The 18,472-nt window shown below is 44.4% G+C and overlaps 1 protein-coding gene and 1 non-coding gene across 3 annotated transcripts; both read right to left on the reverse strand.

Annotated features, from left to right (window-relative positions):
- Positions 1-1,993: 1,993 nt before the first annotated feature.
- Positions 1,994-5,489, reverse strand: LOC128576103 (uncharacterized). Of its 2 annotated transcripts, XM_053578114.1 has the most exons (3): positions 5,372-5,489; positions 4,978-5,118; positions 1,994-4,436 (listed from the first exon to the last, which is right to left on the reverse strand). In XM_053578114.1, exon 3 carries the CDS (start codon positions 4,140-4,142, stop codon positions 3,057-3,059), a length of 1,086 nt encoding a protein of 361 aa, XP_053434089.1. In that variant the 5' UTR covers positions 4,143-4,436; positions 4,978-5,118; positions 5,372-5,489; the 3' UTR covers positions 1,994-3,056. The 2 variants fall into 2 exon arrangements, with proteins under 2 accessions (XP_053434089.1, XP_053434088.1); XM_053578113.1 differs by lacking the exon at positions 5,372-5,489 and having other exon boundaries at positions 4,978-5,365.
- LOC128576159 (small nucleolar RNA SNORA26) lies at positions 4,570-4,692 on the reverse strand. Its single transcript, XR_008377271.1, has one exon. It is a non-coding gene; the product is annotated as a small nucleolar RNA SNORA26 (small nucleolar RNA).
- Positions 5,490-18,472: the final 12,983 nt, after the last annotated feature.

Here is an 18,472-nt window from a genome sequence, read left to right on the forward strand (position 1 = left end):
ATATCTCACACCTCCCACCACGACAGTACTTGGAAAACACAGTTCGCATGGCCCATTTCTCTGGACCACTGTTGACAAATTTTATGTGTTCCTTGTTCTGCCACAACTGGCTACAGCCTATTAGGCTCTGCGACTGATTTCTCTCAGATTTCCTTTCCCCTTACCTACTTACCATCTGAGGAAGCGGCCTTGTATAGGCTTTGTGTTATAATATCTTCTCCCTCCCCCACCATTGCTACACTTTATGTTTCCTCAGGAACCCTCCCAGCCCTTTTACACTGGCAGTCTCAATTCATCTTAGCTACCCAAAGAAACCAAGAAGATGCATGATGGAAATGCGCTTTATCTGTGCTGCTTCTAGCCACACGCAGCTACTGAGTACTTGCACTGCGGACAGTTATATGGTGACATCAACCACAACCAAAGTGTGTGCACTTTGTTCACAATACCTAGAATAGTACTTGGGTCAGTTAGGTGCTTTATTATTAAACGAACATTAAAGCTATTCTAGCATTACCCTAAAATCTATATTGTCATTTTGTTCCCAGACTGTGATGACCATACAGTATTAAAAAAAAATGATTAAGCAGTACTTCCACCCAGTAACGTCGACTTAGTTCTTACTACTCACCAGGTAGTTACATTTCCATGTACAACTCGTTTTCAGCTTAACTGCTATTACGATAATCAGCTCACATAATCTAAGGCTAAGGAACTGGTCTAAGATGAAACATGAGAGGGTAGGAATTTAAATGCCAGGCTGCCCCCTAAATAGGTGACTAAGTCACTCATTTGAAAGCCTTATGTAATCCAACTCAATAGAACAATTATTGATATTAAAATTAATTATAAATGAAGCTGTTCCTTGCACTAGTCATGATGGATTCGAGAACCTGTAATATGCCAGGTGCTTGATTGAACCCTATGAACATGGTTTGAGCCGAGACCAACTTTGGCTCTAAAGGTCCAAGGACTACAGAATAGAGCAGCAGTTAGGCAAGTAGACCTGGGACTGTACAAGTTATAGTTCCATGTGCTAGAAGGCGACTAGAGCGATGGAGAAAGTGAGAAGAGGCAGGGGTGAGTTGATTGTTGAGTTCAGCAGTTCCAGACCAGCCTGACCAAGGGTGAGACCCCGTCTCTAAAAATAGCCAGGCATTGCAGCAGGTACCTGTAGTTACAACTACTTGGGAGGCTGAAGCAAAAGGATCACTTTAGTCCAAGAGTTCGAGGTTGCTATGAACTATGATGCCATGTGGCACTTTACTACTGAGGGTGACAAAGTAAGACTATCTCAAAAAAATAAAATTAAAAAGAAATTGAGGGGGAAAGACTGATGGGTCAGAGAAAAGTTAGGTTGAGAGTAGGAATGAATTCAGAGGGCTGGGAGGCCCAAAAAGCAAGTTGCCATTTTACCATAGTTTACGGACATGAAATTCTCCTCCTCAGGGAAGCTTCACTTTGCTTTCCTTCCAAACCTTTAAACACACCACTCCTCCCTCCACTGCTTGAACAGAGCTGTGGCATCTCCCTCGGCTCACCCTACCTGAAATTATAAATGGCTCCACTCACTGCATACACATGTACTTCCCCCACCCCAGCAATATTGGTAAGCTAACAATATTTGCTGGATACATTACCTAACGAACTTATGAGGCTGAACAATATGGAGCATAAAAAGAAATAAAAGGCTTGGCACCTGTAGTAGTGGTTATGGCACCAGCCACATTCACTGAGGCTGGCAGGTTCGAACCTGGCCCGGGACAGCTAAACAACAATGACAACTGCAACAAAAAATATCCAGATGTTGTGGCAGGCACCTGTAGTCCCAGCTACTTGGGAGGCTGAGGCAAGAGAATCACTTAAGACCAAAAGTTTGAGGTTGCTGTGAGATGTGACGCCATGGCACTCTACTGAGGGCGACATAGTGAGACTGTCTCAAAAGAAAAAAAGAAATCAAGTTTAGATGGTAAGACCATAACAAATCTATGAATTAAACATTAAGAATGACTCCAAGGAGAATATTAAGTATCTTTATTTAAAGATTCTGGAAAATGACTTACTTTTAACTGACATACGTGCTTTTAAATATGAAGATCTCAATTGCTAGACATGCAGATTAGTTATTAAGAATGAACTTGTTCTAGCATGTACAGGCTCCATGCATCTTGCTAGACTGTTATGTTTCCTCCCATATGAAAACTTTCCCTATCACCTCCACCTCCAATACTTTCATATTAAGTTGCCATTTACACCGCCTTATGATGTCAAAAACACCTTATGTACTGACAGATGCTTGTGCCAAATTTTGAGAACCTTCTCTAGGTTCAATGTAATTAAATACTATTAAGAATTTATGCCATGGCTCACGCCTCTAACCCTAGCACTCTGGAAGGCTGAGGCAGGTGGATCACTCTAGGAGTTCAAGACCAGCCTGGGCAAGGGTGAGACCATATCTCTAAAAACAGCCAGAAGCTGTGGCAGGAGCCTGTAGTCCCAGTTACACAGAGGCTGAGGCAAGAGGACTGGTTGAGCCCAAGAGTTTGATGTTGCTATGAGCTGTGACATCATGCACTCTGAGAGGCAACAAAGTAAAACTCTCTCTCAGAAAAAAAAAAAAGATTCTTACCAGCTCTACTATGGGCCTTTCCTCCAAATGGCCTGTTAAACCACAACATCAAATCTCAAGAGATAAAAGTTACACACATGGCTTCTTGTTCAGAGCTGCTAATACATAACGCAACTTGAAGTACTATCTAACCCATTTCTTCATCTGTAAAATGGGAGAATACAATACACCAAATGTGTGAGAATTGAATGAAAAGATGAACATGAAGCATCTGTTACACTGCCTTGTCACCACCGGCACTGTCTCGTTTCTTTAACTAACTCCACGTCGGTGCATGGACACAGGGTTGCTACAAAGTTAGTAAAAATACAGAAGGTGCCAAAAAAGCATATACACATTTTAAGAAAAACAAAAACTACTAAAACTGTAATACTGAATATGTACTTATCACAAAAGATAATAAATACAAGTCACACAACTTCTGCAATTACAAGAGGTGCTCAAAGTGGTTACCACCAACATCCAGACACTTCTGATTTCGGAGAAGGACTGCCTGAGCCACGCTGACCAAAGTGTCTGCTTCTATCGCTGCACACACCCTTTCAATTTCTTCCCGAAGTTCCACCAGTGTAGCTGGTTTTCTATGGCACACCGCATCCTGTAAGGTGCCCCACAGGTAGAAGTCAAGGGGTGTTAAGTCAGGAGACCGTGGGGGAAACTCAACCACACCTCTGCGTCCTACCCATTGTCCTGGCAAGTTCTCATCGAGGTAAGCTCTCACATCTGGGTGGAAGTGCGGTGGGGCACCATCTTGTTGGAAGTAAAACACGTCATCCCCGAAAAGTGTCCGAATTGCAGGCAAAATGGATGTACGTAGCATGTCTAAGTACACTGGACCAGTTACAGGACCTTCAAAAAAGAACGGTCCGATGAGTCCCCTCAGTGACAGTCCACACCAGACATTGAGGCCCAGTAAATGGACATCTTTTTCCACATGTGCCATTTCTGGAGCCCAATACACACAATTATGTCGGCTGACTGTTCCATTTAGTTTAAACTGTGCTTCATCAGACCAAACCATTTTCCCCACAAACTCCTCATCCACGTGCACCATGTTTTGGAACCACTCACAGTATTGCACCCTTCGATCGGGGTCGTCTTCATTCAGCGAATGTAACAATCTGGGGACAACTACTTCCCACTTTGCGGTCTTCAGAATGCGCCGTATGCTGGTTCTGCTGATCCCCGTCTCCCGCGCACACTGTTTGGTGGACTTGTGCGGCGAGCGCGTGAACTGCTCCAGCACCAGCGCAGACACAGCGGGACTGGTGGCTGTGCGAGGCCTCCCGGACCGTCCTTTGTGCACGTCGCACACGGTGCCATGCGTCTCAAACTTATCGCGAATGCGCGCGATCGTCAGGCGCGTTGGAGGGTCTGTCGCGTACTCACGCCTCCACTGTCGCCGCACTTCCACAATGTTCTCGAATTTCAAATACCACTTCAAAATGACCTTGCGCTCCTCGAAGGACAACCGCGACTCGGCCATTTTCTTTGACTGTCCTGCCTGTCGCATGGTGACTGGCGCTGGCAATCATCCGATTAGGTTAGCACAATCGTTTAAGCTTATGTCATACTACACGTTGCTACTGTAATTACATTCGCAACTGGTGCCTGAGAAGACTACGTACTATCTAGGTAACATCTCTTAAAATACGCATACATTTTTTTGGCACCCCTGTATTTGACCTTATTGCTCGAGGCACTTTCTTATTGTACCTTTACAGAATGACATTTGGTATATATAAGTCAGGGGAATACCAACACCAGAGCATCCCAGCTTCCATAGCTTGTGCCTGTAGTTTTCAACCTATTAAAAAAAAGGGGAGAAAAGTTTCAAAACGACCTTTTAGACCAAGAAAACTTTGATGTATCACTTGTTCTATTACCTATATTAAAAAAACACAATGATGCTTAAACTGTAACGAATTATTTTCTAGTTCAGCTGTGACTCCAGACAGGATCCAGAGAGGAGTTTTAAAAATCTCTTCTCTGGGTTTTATGGAGATTTACTTTACCCTTCTGTGTTAGCCTCTTAAAGCACTGCATCAACCTTAAAAGGGCACAGGAAAGGGTGATTTGGGATTTTTTTTCTTTAGTAAGCTTGCTACTATTTCTTTCATCAGTCCTTCTCTCTCTGGTCCTCGTGATCTCAGCCGTTTCTTTAATAACCCCGAAAACCCCGTTAGAAACGGCTGTTTTGCATACTAAGTCCGTCTATGGAAATTTCCTTTTGCTAAGGGAGAGGCCGCCAGGCCTCTGCACCAAACACGCGCCCGGGAACGCTCCGGCCGCCATTTGCCACGTGCTCGGGGCCTGGTTCATTTCACTACTCAAGGTCAGGGACACACCTGTGCTTAGACCTGAGGCCTCTGCACCTCCGCAGACGCCGGCGACGAACTCCCAAGGCCCAAGGTCGGCCGGAGTAGGGCTCTTGCTGCCGCAGGCCGAGTCCGGCCCGAAACCCGCTACTTAGTAGCGGCGGATCAGTCCTGCGGGAGCAAAGTGCAAACTTGTTACCGCGCGGGCCTGCGCCGGAAACCCGCGGGCGGGTGGGCGCAGCGCCTGTGCCTCGCGCGGCCCCGGGACGGGCACGGCCGCCCGCCCCCCAGGCCGCCGAGGGCTGCTCTACCCCTCCGTTCTGGACGCCGGGAGCAGCGGATCTCCTGGCGGGCAAAGCTCGAGGGGACGCGGGGCAACACCAAACCCCACGCCCGGCGGCCCTCCCGCCCGAGACCCACTCACCACCCAACTGCGCGAGACAAAGAGACCGACCGCCGAGGCGCGCAGACCTAGAACGCCTTGCTGAGAGGGGCTGTACCTGGGCGGGGTGGCACCGAGAGGCAGCGCGGGCAGCCAATCACCGGGACGACCCAGGGCGAGGGGCGAGACCAGGAGGAAGAAGAGGATGACAGCGGGCCCGGCAGCCAATCACCGGGAAGATTCTGGGCGGGGCGAGGGCGGGGTGAGAAGGAGGGCCTGGGGCGGGCCGCCAATTCCCTGGAAAGGTCTGGTCCGGGGTGGGACCTCCCGGCCATTAGGGGCTGGGTGCAGAGCCCCAGGGGGTACTGTTCTTGCGCTAGCATGGGGAGGAGCCAATCCTGCGCTGAGCATCCTTCTCCAGAGCGGTTTCTTAAGGCGCCTGGCTCCCGGCCACCTCGCCTTCCTCTGGAACTCTTCTGGGAAGGCCTTCGCAGTTACTTCAGGGCAAGGTCACGGCCTTCCGATTTCATTTCCTAAAACCACACTAGTGTGTGTCTGTCTACACAGTAAGATTAAGAGAAGCGGAGACCATGTCTTGTTCAACAAGCCCGCTCTCTCGGGCCCTCCTAAACGCAAAAAGTGTAGCCTCCTTTCCTCACGCTCCCTGTTCATTCATTTACAGTGTTCCATAGTGGACCTCAGTCACCTGGGGGTGAGGTGGGCATTCCCAAGGTAACAGACTCAAACTTGCCAAACATAAGGACAATAAAATCGGAGCACTTACTAAAATGAGAACTTCTACTACTATTTTACTGCTTACTGTTTGTTAAATTTAATTCTGGGCCAGGCCTGGTGGCTCCCGCCTGTAATCCCAGCACTCCGCGAGTGGGAGGCAGGAGGATCCCTGGAGCTCAGGAGTTCAAAACCAGCCTGAGCAGGAGGAAGACCCTGTCTCTACTGAAAAAAAAAAAAAAAAAAACAGAACGAACGAACAACCATTAGTCTGGCATTGTGGCAGGTTCCTATAGTCCCCGCTGTTCTGGAGGCTGAGGCAAGAGGATCGCCTTAGCCCAAGAGTTTGAGGATGTGATGCCATGGGACTCCAGCCTGGGCAACAGACTCAGACTCTTGTTTCCAAAAAAAAAAAAAAAACTTGAAACAAATTTAATCCTCAAAATATCTTTTATCTTTTCCAAATTATAGATGGAGAGTAACTTGCCCAAGATAACAAAGCAGCTAGTAAGTGATGGATCCAGAATTTAAACTTGGGCAGTCTGAACACAGAGCCCCTCAAAGGCTATGCTACATCACCTTTCTCCAGGCCTTAGGGGTAGGGGGAAGAAGGGAAACAAAAAATAGCCTACACCCAATTGATCAAGATAGGCAGCTCTGGTGGGTTTACGGGTCTGAAGGCAGAAAGAATAGTTTTCCAAGAGCCCCAGGGTAGACTGGGAAAGTGCTTGCATTTCTAAGAACCCCAAAGCGTAAATGAAACCTAAGGATACAGGAGCAGAGTGGCCTGAGATGAGAGTGGCTTCTGCCAGACCATGTAGAAGGCCCTGATAGAATTTGTATTTTATGCTAAGAAAGATGGAAAGCTGCTCCAGTGGGGGGTTTTGTTTTGTTTTGTTTGCTTTAACAGGGGAATGATAAAATCTGCTGTGGGTTATGGTTTAGGATGTGATTAGGGTAATTTTGGTAGAAAGAAGAAATTAAATATGTAAGAAGAAAATTAGCTTCAGGCACCTGTGAAGAACTGGGCCCAAAGTTCATTCATTAAGGAAATATCATGCTAACTTCCCATAAGCAAGGGTATGCAAATTCTGCCTATGTCTAGCACCTAAAGGTAAAGCCTGATTCCACACTAATTATGAATTATAAATTTATCTTACAGGGAACAGAACTGGAGACAAGACAGAATCAGGCATTCTTCCACCTACCTGGGGACATCTACATAATTGATGCTTCCTTCACTCTCTTACTTAGGTAACATGTAGATTTCTTGGGCCTCTCCAGAATGGAGCCTCTACTTTATTACCTGCCTTTTCCCTCTTTCCTTCTCTCTGTATGCACTTAAAATGCTGAAGGTTTCAACTTCCCTTTTGGAAAAACAGCCATAGCTTGTCTGGGGTTAGTGTTTTTCCTAGTTGTGTCCTCAAAATCTTGGCTTAGTAGACTTCCATTGATTGAAATTTTTGCCTCAGCCATTTATTTGGGTTGACAGATTAAAATTTAGCAATGAATCCTAGCAGTCAGCCACCACCTTGCAGATATTCATAGGCTCTTGTTGACATGGGAGAAGGAAAACCAGTTTACATCCTTCACCTTTCTCACCTCCAGAGTCTTCCAGACATGGGTAGTCTCAATCTGTTCTTTGTGTAGTCCCTTTGGATGGCTGAGAGGCACTTCCTTTCCCTTAACTATGGCTGTGAATGTGAAAAAATCTTAGAGGCTCTGCGCCTGTAGCTCAGTAATTAGGGTGCAGCCACGTACACTGGAGCTGGTGGGTTCAAACCCAGCCCAGGCTTGCTAAACAACAACAACAAAAACAGCCGGGCATTGTGGCCCAATGCCTGTAGTCCCAGCTACTTGGGAGGCTGAGGCAAGAGAATCAAGCCCAAGAGTTTGAAGTTGCTGTGAGCTATGATGCCATAGCACTCTACTGATGGCGACATAGGGAGATTCTGTCTTAAAAAAAAAAAAAAGAATCTTAGAATAGAGAAGTAAATCTCAGTAAAGGGACTAATGCGGGACTTCAGTTGCAATCTAGGAAGGGCTGGGGGCAGTTGTACAGAATGTCCTCTCCTGAAATCAAGTGATTAAAAATGAGAAAAGGTTATGAAAGAATTATAGTGGCATTTGACTTGAACTCAGGAGAAATCTACCTTAATCTGAAGGCTTCACACTTTCAGCCAAATACCTCAATTCAATAGAAATGACAACCTCAGTTAATTTGAAATGGTAAAATAATTTCCTGAGCTTAGAGGAGAAATGTTTTCCCAACATTATATATGTGTGTGTGTATATATAATTAAATTAAATATAGAGATGATGGAGCAAAATAAACCCATTTATTACTGTGTTTAAGTTTAGGATAATCTGTATTTATTAGAAATGCTTATAACACAGGATTTTGCGGCTGTGTGTGTTTAGAGATGGGCTCTTGTTTTGTTACCCAGGCTGAAGTACAGTGGTATATATATAGCTCACTGTAGCCTCAAACTCTTGGCCTTAAGTGATCCTCCAGCATTGACCAATTGAGTCACTGGGACTACAGGCACCTGCCACTTCACCTGGTAAGAGGATATAAAGTTTCTGATTCTCCCAAAGTTCCAGCTTAATAAATAGGTACATCTTCCCTAGACTATTATTAATCCCTCCCCCTGCACTCCGGGTCCCATACCTGCCAACCTCCTCAGACCCTCAGACTATTTGTATTTTTCTCTCTGTGCTCTCTGAGCAGAAGCTCCTTTGCGTAGACAGCAGAACCTCCACAGTTGGCCACCGATTTATGCTGACCATCTCCTTAAGTTGACCTAATTTGCACGGACCAGACATGCACCCCATGTACGTATCGGTACAGTAGGCCTAGTTCCATATGTTGACCACTGCCATATAGCGACCAGTTATCTACTATAGTCCCTTGGCTGGTTAACTGTACATACTCTATCTGTACTCCCTCTCTCCATCTGAATAAAACCTTCCTTCCTTCAAACATCCCCAAGTCTCTGGATACCACACACAATCTTCCCCTTCCTAACAAATCTTCAGAAAGAACTACAGCTACGTGTATCCATTGCCTCTGCTCTGTTCACGCCCCAGCCCAGCGTAGTCTGACTTTCTTCCTCCCTATGTCACTGGGAAAACTGCTCTCCAGGGTCACCAGTGACTGCCTCGTGACCAAATCAGGGTCCTCATCTTACAGTCCTTATCTTACCCGGCCTTTCTGGTGTTTGCCACACTTCCCGTCCTTCCCCCAGCTCCTCCTTCTGAGACTCAGGGTCTGCACGCGCCCCTGCTTTTCCTGGTTTTCCGTAGCACCTTGCTCTTTTGTCCTGCTCTTCCAGCACCAGTTCTTGCTCCTTTCTTTCCCAACTTTCTGCTCTTTTTATTCAATACACTCTTGCTGACCAATTTCTCAGCTATGACAATAGTAAAAGTCATTTACTGAGCGTCAGACACTTCACACATGTTATCTCTCGTTCTTAAAATAATTCTGCCTGGGGGATAAGAATATCAGCAACACTGAAGGAGTACTTACGAGCCAGTCACAGAGTATTTAACCCTTTACATCGTTTTAGAGATTGTAAACTGAGGCCAAGAAAGCCTAGTGACATCCCAAATCACACAACTCATGGCAGCACTGGGATCCCAGTCCTGGACAGAAGCGTACCTGCTTCCTGCCACCCCACCGCACTCTTCACAGTTTCAGGCCTCATCTGATTATAAGCCCTTCACATGTTGTCATCCAGATGTCCCAGAGACACCGTAAAATCAGCTGGTCCCAATAGAGTTCTTACGGCAGTTCCTCAGGCCAGCAGATGCCCTGCTCCTTCATCTCGGCCTCTTTCTTTCTCACCCACGGTGTCTGGACCCTTCTTCCTGTCGACCTCCAGGAGTCTTCCTCCTCCCCCCACCCCTTGCCTGTACTTCAGTTCTGCTCCATCATCTACTTTTTGACCACTACAGCAGCCTCTCCTCAGCCTCACTGCTCCAGCCCTCCCTTCCTTAATAATTCCTCCACCTTGCTGTCATCGCCACTGGAAATCCTTCAGTGGCTCTTCCCTGCCACCAGAAACAAGACCTATCTTTCTACCTCCTCCCTTTCCCACATGCCTATTATGACTCATCCATGCTGAACTAACTGCAGTTCCCTGAAAGCTGTCCAGCACTGCCCAATACAATTTTCCACGATAATGGAGATGTTCTTTATCTGTGCTGTCCAACATGGCGGGTGGCCTCACGTCACTACTGAGTACTTGAAATAGCACTAGCACGAGATCTGAATTGAAGTAAGTCTCATGGGGCTGGTAGATACTACATTGAAGAGCCCAACATTTTATATCCCTGCTTCTCAAAGTGTGGTCCGTGCGTATGGGCATCCCATGGCAATTTGTTAGGCGCGCAGAATCTCGGGCTCGTCCTAGATCTGCCGATGAAAAGCCTGCACTTGAGCACGCTCCCTGGTGGTGCCTGTGCACGTTACAGTCTCAGAAGCTCTGCCCTGGGCACAGTCTTGCTTCCGTGCCTTTGCACCCGCTGGTCTCCTTGTCTGGATTGCTGGCCACCTCTTCTTTGTTCCTTAGCTCTTACTTACCTCAGACCTGGCATCTACATTCATAGCCTAGTGTTAATATAGGCATCTAGAGGACAGGAGATGAAAGATGTGGGGGAATAAGTGGGGAGCGAGTAAATGGCTATGATAAAACCACCTGTTTTGTAATCTTAAGTAGCTACATATCTATAGTATGGGTGTATATATATGTATATGTGTATATATATGTAGACATGCATGTAAAAAAATGGCTACTAAAAAGTTAGTGGTGGGATTTCATGTGTCTTTTACTATTTAAGATATTTTTGAAGTATCATTCAAATTCTTTACAATGAATATATATTATACGTATTTATTAAATCACATTTATCATAGAAAACAAAATGAAGGCTAGTTTAGCCTTTTGCACATAATTGCAAGAGCATGATGTCAGAATAAAGTAGAGTGTTTTAAAAGAAAGGAGAGCCGATGCCTCCCATAGTAGAGATCCACCTTCCCACAGTTAGAGATCCACCATTGTCTGAGACACAGCCATGGCTTTGGCACTGCTTGCTGAAATCAGTAAGGAAACAGAATGATTGTGATGAGGGCTGGGTGTGGTGGTTCATGCCTAGAATCCCAACACTCTGGGAGGCCAAGGTGGGTGGATCTCTTGAGCTCAGGAGTTTGAGAGCAGGCTGAGCAAGAGACCCTTTTTCTAAAGAGTAGACAGGCATTGTGGTGGGCACCTGTAGTATCAGCTATTCAGGAGGCTGAGGATCTCAGGCAAGAGGATCTCTTAAGCCCAAGAGTTTGAGGTTGCTGTGAGCTATGATGCCATGGCACTCTACCCAGGGCAACAGAGTGAGACTCTGTCTCAAAAAAAAAAAAAAAATACAGAACAATTAAGACTCCTTCACGGTTCTTTTCTGTGTCCCCACCTCCAGCAGGCTAAGCTCCAGATCCCAGTGGGGTCTAGTCATGGGGTCAGGCCCCCAATGCCACCAGAACGAACAAAGGAGTCAATACAATTTTGAGACCAAAACATGGTGTGTATTCTGCACAGAAACTAATCTGCAAAAATAGCAGGATATTGTGAAATTCGATTAAGCAGCAGTGTGACGGTAGCTTGTTTTTATTTCATTAGGTAGCTGTCTATTAAGGGTATTGTGCAAGCATTAATTCAATTCTAAAGACAGATTGGCATAAAACTTATACTCTTTATTTTAGAACAAAAGTGGCTCACCTGAGTGATAAACTCAATGTTTGAAATCAGCCATTCGTACGTATCTGATCATACTTATAACTGTATATCCATTTATCAATCTACTATGGTCAGCACCCACCTCACTGTGTATGTGGGTGTCTCCAGAGATGGGATGTGACTTGAATACCAGGGTGAAGCCAGATTTTGTGAGATGTGAAGTCTATACAAGTCAGGTATTCTCTCCTAAGAAAAACAATGCAAAAAACCATACTTTTATGTACTTTACAAAAATATACAATTACTTGGACACATCCCTCCAGGCCCCAGATGAGGCCCATGCACATAAAGAAAGTGAAGCCTAAACTTTACTTCAGCAGTTTCAGAACAAATCTACCTCTGCTGTTCAGGTGCTTTGGAAGGAAAGCTTTGGCTATCCTCTCATAACTTCCTTAGCAGAGCACAGCAAAGGAAGAAATGTCCTAGTATCACAAGGGCGTCTTCCTTAATCATCAGAATAACAACCAGTTTTTACTGCGCGCCCGTCATTACGCGCCAGGTGCTGGTCTCAGGTTTTGGTGTATATTATCCTTTGAATCTTCATACTGCACTGAGACATACATACTGTATGATTTCCACTTTACAGATGGAAAACTGTGACCCACAGAGGTTAAATCACTTGCCCAAGAAGATGTGGGCAGAGGTGAGGACCAGTTTCCCGCCATTGAGTCTGGTGCTCTGCTCCTCCTGAGCTCCAGAACCAGGAGAAGGCAGTGGAGCCTGCAGCACCCAAATCGGATTCCACAACATGAGCCCTCCTGTGGGAGAGCGTGGTGAGAACAGGCAGGATTGTAAGTGACCTGAGAGGTAACCAGGAGACGGAAGTAGTTCCCACAGGTGGGTAGAAGCTCTCAGCCAAATGTGGGGAGCTGTAGGTGGAGAAACTTAGTTCAGAGCCCCAGGACCCTCCACTGTATGCCGTCAGGGTGGTTTCAGAGATACTGACATCCGCAAACTCAAAATAAAAATGGCCAACTGTCAGTGCTCTCTGAGCAGCCACCAAGTCCTCTGGACAAAAAAAGCTGCTCAAAAGTCATCACAGAACAGTTCAACACCAGCCTCCTCCACGCTCTTTAACATACATCACATGCTCCTGCCCTGAGCTGAACACGCGTCACACGCTTCTGCCCTGTTCTGCACACAAACACATTAATGCCTGTATATTCCTCAAACTTTCTTTTAAGTCACATTTTTTGTTTTCCAATGTAGGAAAGCCCTAACAACAAACCTAAAGCCCCCTGATCCTGGCCTTTCTCTCCTCATTTCATGTGTGTAGTAAAAAGCCAGCACATTCACAGATGGTCTAAGTGTCAGAGGGAGCTGGAGACATCCCCATAGAAAGAGGGAAATAGTGTATGTTGTGAAATGCAGTTAACCAGGAAGTTGGAACCAACTTGTGTATTTTTGTAATTATTTTGAATTTTTTGCATTTGCTTATTTATTTGTTTGTTTATTTTTGAGACAGAATCTCACTCTGTTGCCCTGGCTAGAGTGCCTTAGTGTTACAGCTCACAGCAACTTCAAATTTTTATTTATTTATTTATTTATTTTGAGACAAGAGTCTCAAGCTGTCACCCTGGGTAGAGTGCTATGGCATCACAGCTCACAGCAACCACAAACTCTTGGGCTTATGCAATCCTCTTGCCTCAGCCTCTGGAGTAGCTGGGACTATAGGTATCCACCACAAAACAAGGCTAGTTTTTCTATTCTTAGCAGAGACCAGTTTCACTCTTGTCTGGGCTCAAGTGATCCTACCAGAGTGCTAGGATTAGAGGCGTGAGCCACCAAGCCTGGCCTGTTTTTTGCATTTCTTTTGTTTTTGTATTTGTAATTGTAATTTTTTTTGCTTATCATTTGCATATTCATTGTTTATGCCCTACTTCAGTCCAAAAAAGGATTGGAGTGTAATAAAAACAAACACATTACAATGAGATTGTGAAAAAATAGTAAATTGAAGTGCAGGGAAAATAAGAAAAAGTCCAGGACTAGTGTACAAAATAAAACCCATGGGGCATGCTTGCTGGACGAGGGCCAAAAATTTAGCTCTGAGCTGCTTCAAAGTCAATGGAAAAATCAGAAAAGACAAACAAGTCAGACATTCAAGAGAAATACAGGTGCTTCTGAAAGAAGTTCACTCCTGTGGGTCTTCATCAAGGGGGTGCTGTAACCAAGTAACTCAACATCAGTAATCTCAAACAAATGTTTTTAATCCCTCAAGCTTTCACGTGTCCACGAGTTTTGTACCTTGTCAAGGTGAGAAAATGTGACTGAGTGAACTCAATTAAAACAAAAAATATTTTTGAAGTTCTAATTATCATGTGACATGAGGGTTACCTGCCAGGCCAAGTGACATTTGAGAAGAGAATTGCATTCTGGTTATGAGGAAGGTAAACCATACTTTACAACAATACCAAAACCAGTGGCATGTTCCCATAAAAGAGATATAGTAATTTGGGTTAACTCCCTGGCCGAAGATTGAGCATTAAGTTATATCTTTGTGTGTGTGTCTATATGTATGGGTATATACACAGTAGTATATTTTTAAGGAAAGTAATCTCTAACAAGATTATAAAATTAGGTTCTAGAAGCAATATGTCACCATAAAAGACCTTCCACAATAAAAATTAAATCCAATACCATCAAAATATAATTTTATTTTGATGCAAAATTAATTCATTGCTTAGAGTAAGAATCAACTCAACATTTAGTTAGCAAAAATATCCTTCTAGAATTTCAAGTGGCTTTTGAGGAAAGAACTTGAATAGTCTCTCTCTCTTTTAAAAATGACCAGGGAAATGTAAGTCTTTGCCTTTCTATTCTGTTAATTAATTAATTTCCTCTACTTAACAGAGTATTCACAATTCTTCCTGCTGGCCTCTTCCTAGGAAAGGCTCAAAAGGAAGGACCACTTCTAATATTTGTCCTTTAACCTCACCCTAACACTGCTGTTGTTCAATAGTACAACTGAAATCTTTGGAATAAAACAAATTAAGATAAGAAATCCTGAGTTCCTTTATTCTTAACTAATAATAAACCTAAAGCCCTCTGACTCTTTTTGAAATTTATTAGAAATTATGAACATTTCCAAACATGCACAAAAAGAGACTTCAGTGAGTCCCTGCATATTTATCTTCCAGACAAGAACCACCAGCCAAAAATATTTATTTTGCGTATTTGTTCTATCTCTCACCCTTTCTTGTCAAAGTATTTTAAAGCAAATCCCAGATGTTTATCTCAGAAGACAAGATATAATTGTACCTGACAATATTGTCTAAAAATTTTAGTTTGTTTGAAGCAGGATTCAAACAAGGTGTACTGTTTGCATTTTGTTGTTATGTCTCCTAAGTCCCTTTGACGACTCTTTTAGTCTGGAGAAAAAATGCCCCCTTCTCTTTAAATGACTTTAACGTTTTAATAAGTTTTTGAGGTATAATTCAGATATCATAAAATTCACCCCTTAAGCGCATAAATCATTATTCATAGAGTTGTGTGATTGTTACCATCATCTAATTTCAGAACTTTTTTATTCTTTTGAGATGGAGTCACTACGTTGCCCTCGATAGAGTGCTGTAGCATCACAGCTCACAGCAACCTCAAGTTCCTGGGCTCAAGAGATCCTCTTGCCTCAGCCTCCCAAGTAGCTGGGACTACACTCACCCGCCACAATGCTGGCTATTTTTTCGATGTAGTTGTCGTTGTTTAGCAGGCCCCGGATGGGTTTGAACCTGCCAGTGCCCGTGTATATGGCTGATGCCCTAGCCACTGAGCTACGGGGCACCGAGCCAGTTTTTCTATTTTTTAGTAAAGATGGGGTCTTGGTCTTGCTCATGCTGGTCTCCAACTCCTGAGCTCAAGCCATCCACCTGCCTTGGCCTCCTAGCATGCTAGGATTAGAGGCATGAGCCACCATGCCCAGCCCAGTTCCAGAACTTTTTTATGTTCAACAATTTCACTCTAAAAAAGAACTCTCTCACCCTCCACCCTCTTAGTCCCTGGCAATCCTTTTTCTGTCTCTATGCATTCGCTCCATTCTGGACATTTCACGTAAATAGAATCACATGGTACGTGGCCCTCTTGTGTCTGGCTTTTTCTTTCTTTTTTTTTTTTTTTTGTGGTTTTTGGCCGAGGCTGGGTTTGAACCCACCACCTCCAGCATATGGGACCGGCGCCCCATCCCTTTGAGCCACAGGCGCCGCCCGCGTCTGGCTTTTTCATTTAGCACAATGTCTTCAAGGTTTGTGCTTGTTGTTGCATGTTTCAGCACTTCCCTCCATTTACAGCTGAATGATACTGCAGTCTGCACACGCACCTCATTTTGTTTCTCCATTCCTAGGTGATGGGCGCGCCTCTGACCTTTTGAAGGAACCAGGTCGGTTGTCCTGTAGTGTTCCACACTCTGGACTTGGCTGATGGAGCACTCCTGGTGCTGTTCAACTTGTTTCTCTAGCCTCTGTTTTTCTCACAGATGTGAGAGAAGCCTCATGTTCTTGAAAACTTGAACTTTAGTCAAACTTTAGTGTGTGGAAGAATCACCTGGCACATTTGCTAACGGTGCAGAAGTCCAGCCCCTGTCATCAGAGTCCAATTTCATAGGCTCAAGAGAAGGCCTAGAAAACTGCACTTCTAACACACCAGTTGACTCTGACTTAGGAACTCCCAGAACACAATTTAACAAACACTGCTACGTGTCCTTAAATCTTGATTTTAATGGCACTTTGTATTTCACAGGAAAACCACAAAAGCTACTGGGAGGCCATACTGACTAAGAGTTTTCCCAAACCAAAGTTGGAAATATTACTTATAGATTTACAAAAAGGGGCCTAAGTTAATGTCCAGGCTGATGTCTTCTGGGGTCAAGGTAGACATCTGAAGGAAGGCCAGCCAAGTGAATTTTGTTGTGGACGTTAATTAGCTGGAGTGAGTGAAATAGTCAAATTTTGCTTTATAGGCAATGAAAGCCAAATGGCCTCTAAGAATTAAATGCACAAATCTTCACAGTATTGAGTTCAAAATTTACAAATGTACCCAGATTAATTAATTAGAGTATTTTTTTCACTGAGGAAATTTTAATCTGAATCTGAAGCCATTTTGTTTAAGTTGACCGAGGACAAAGTAAGTTGTACACGTGTTTCCTAAGGTAGTGATCCTGGCTGGGTGTGGCGGCTCATGCCTGTAATCCCAGCACTCTGGGAGGCCGAGGTAGGTGGATTGCTTGAGCTTAGGAGTTTGAGACCAGCCTGAGCAAGAGGGAGACATATCTCTAGTAAAGAAAGTAAACTAGCCAGGTGTTGTGGTGGGTGCCTATAGTCCCAGCTACTTGGGAGGCTGAGGCAGGAGGATCACTTGAGCCCCAGAGTTTGAGGTTGCTGTGAGCTATGATGACACCAAGGCACTCTACCCAGGGCAATAGAGTGACACTCTGTCTCAAAATAAATAAATAAGATAGCCATCCCTTTACTCTAGAAGTGTGCACACTGAAGGCCCAGCACTGTTGCTTCTTCATTATTTAAACACGTGCAATGTATTTTACACCACAGATACCTGAGCACGGAGACTTGTTCTCTCCTAATGTAATGAAACCAGTTTGCTTTCACTTACCAGACACGCGATGTGGTTTAGGATCTTTCAATAGTTCACAACCAGCCACCGCTGCGCATGGAGTTCCATTTACTCCAAGCATCTCGCCAAACTCTTGCACAGAAAACCACCAGTGCTTTGGGGGCGTTTAAAGAAAAAATTACTTTCAGGATTTGAAAACTGAGTTTTGACTTTCTGAAATGGGATTTAGGTGAATTATCACCAGAAGGAAATGTTTAATTCCTGAGTAATAATAACCTCAACTTCTTGCCAAGTCCTCTTGACCTCCTTAGCCTGACTTGGAAAGGGCCAGTGCCTATAGCAAAAGTTTATTTTTAAAAACTTTATTACGGAAAATGTCAAGTGGACCCAAACGTAAGGAGAAGAGTCTAGTAAATCATGCACCCAGCATCAGGCTTCAGCAGTTAGCGATATTCTGCCCGTCTCATTTCATCTGTCCATCTACCGTTTCTTTTGCTCAAGTTTTCGCAAAAATACTTGACTCCCTGATTGTCTCAGAGCTGTCCGTTTCTTCTACTTAAGATCCAAATAAGATCTACACATAGCATATGGGTATGTCTGTAAGTCTCTTTTATTTTCCATCATAACAATCTTCTTCCCTGATCTGACCACTGATTGGTTGTGGAAATTGGATCAATTGTGCAATTTTACTCACGACGCCCACTCTGGATCTACCTTGCTGCTTCCTCTTAGTGCCACTTAACATTTTCTTTCTCCTGAATTCCATTTCCTATAAACTGGCTTGATGAGTTTCGGGTTGACTTTTGGGGCAGGAAAATTTCATGCTTCCTAGTGCACCATATTAACAAGGCACCTGACACATTTCCCCATTTTTCTGGGCTTCATTGGTGGGGTCACATGTTGTCAACTGATCTCTTCAGTATAAAGTTAGTCATCACCTTCTCACTACACAGCTTTAGTGTCCACTTATGTTCATTCCTTACCTCATTTCATTAGTAGCTGTAAAACAGTGATTAAAAAAAAAAATTCTGGGGCGGCGCCTGTGGCTCAGTCGGTAAGGCGCCGG

This window comes from Nycticebus coucang, chromosome 23 (assembly GCF_027406575.1).
Source record: "Nycticebus coucang isolate mNycCou1 chromosome 23, mNycCou1.pri, whole genome shotgun sequence".
In the NCBI taxonomy this organism is placed as follows: domain Eukaryota; kingdom Metazoa; phylum Chordata; class Mammalia; order Primates; family Lorisidae; genus Nycticebus; species Nycticebus coucang.

Excerpts from the sequence above, each read along its gene's own strand:
- LOC128576103 (XM_053578114.1), bottom strand. The coding sequence starts at position 4,142 with ATGCGACAGGCAGGACAGTCAAAGAAAATGGCCGAGTCGCGGTTGTCC.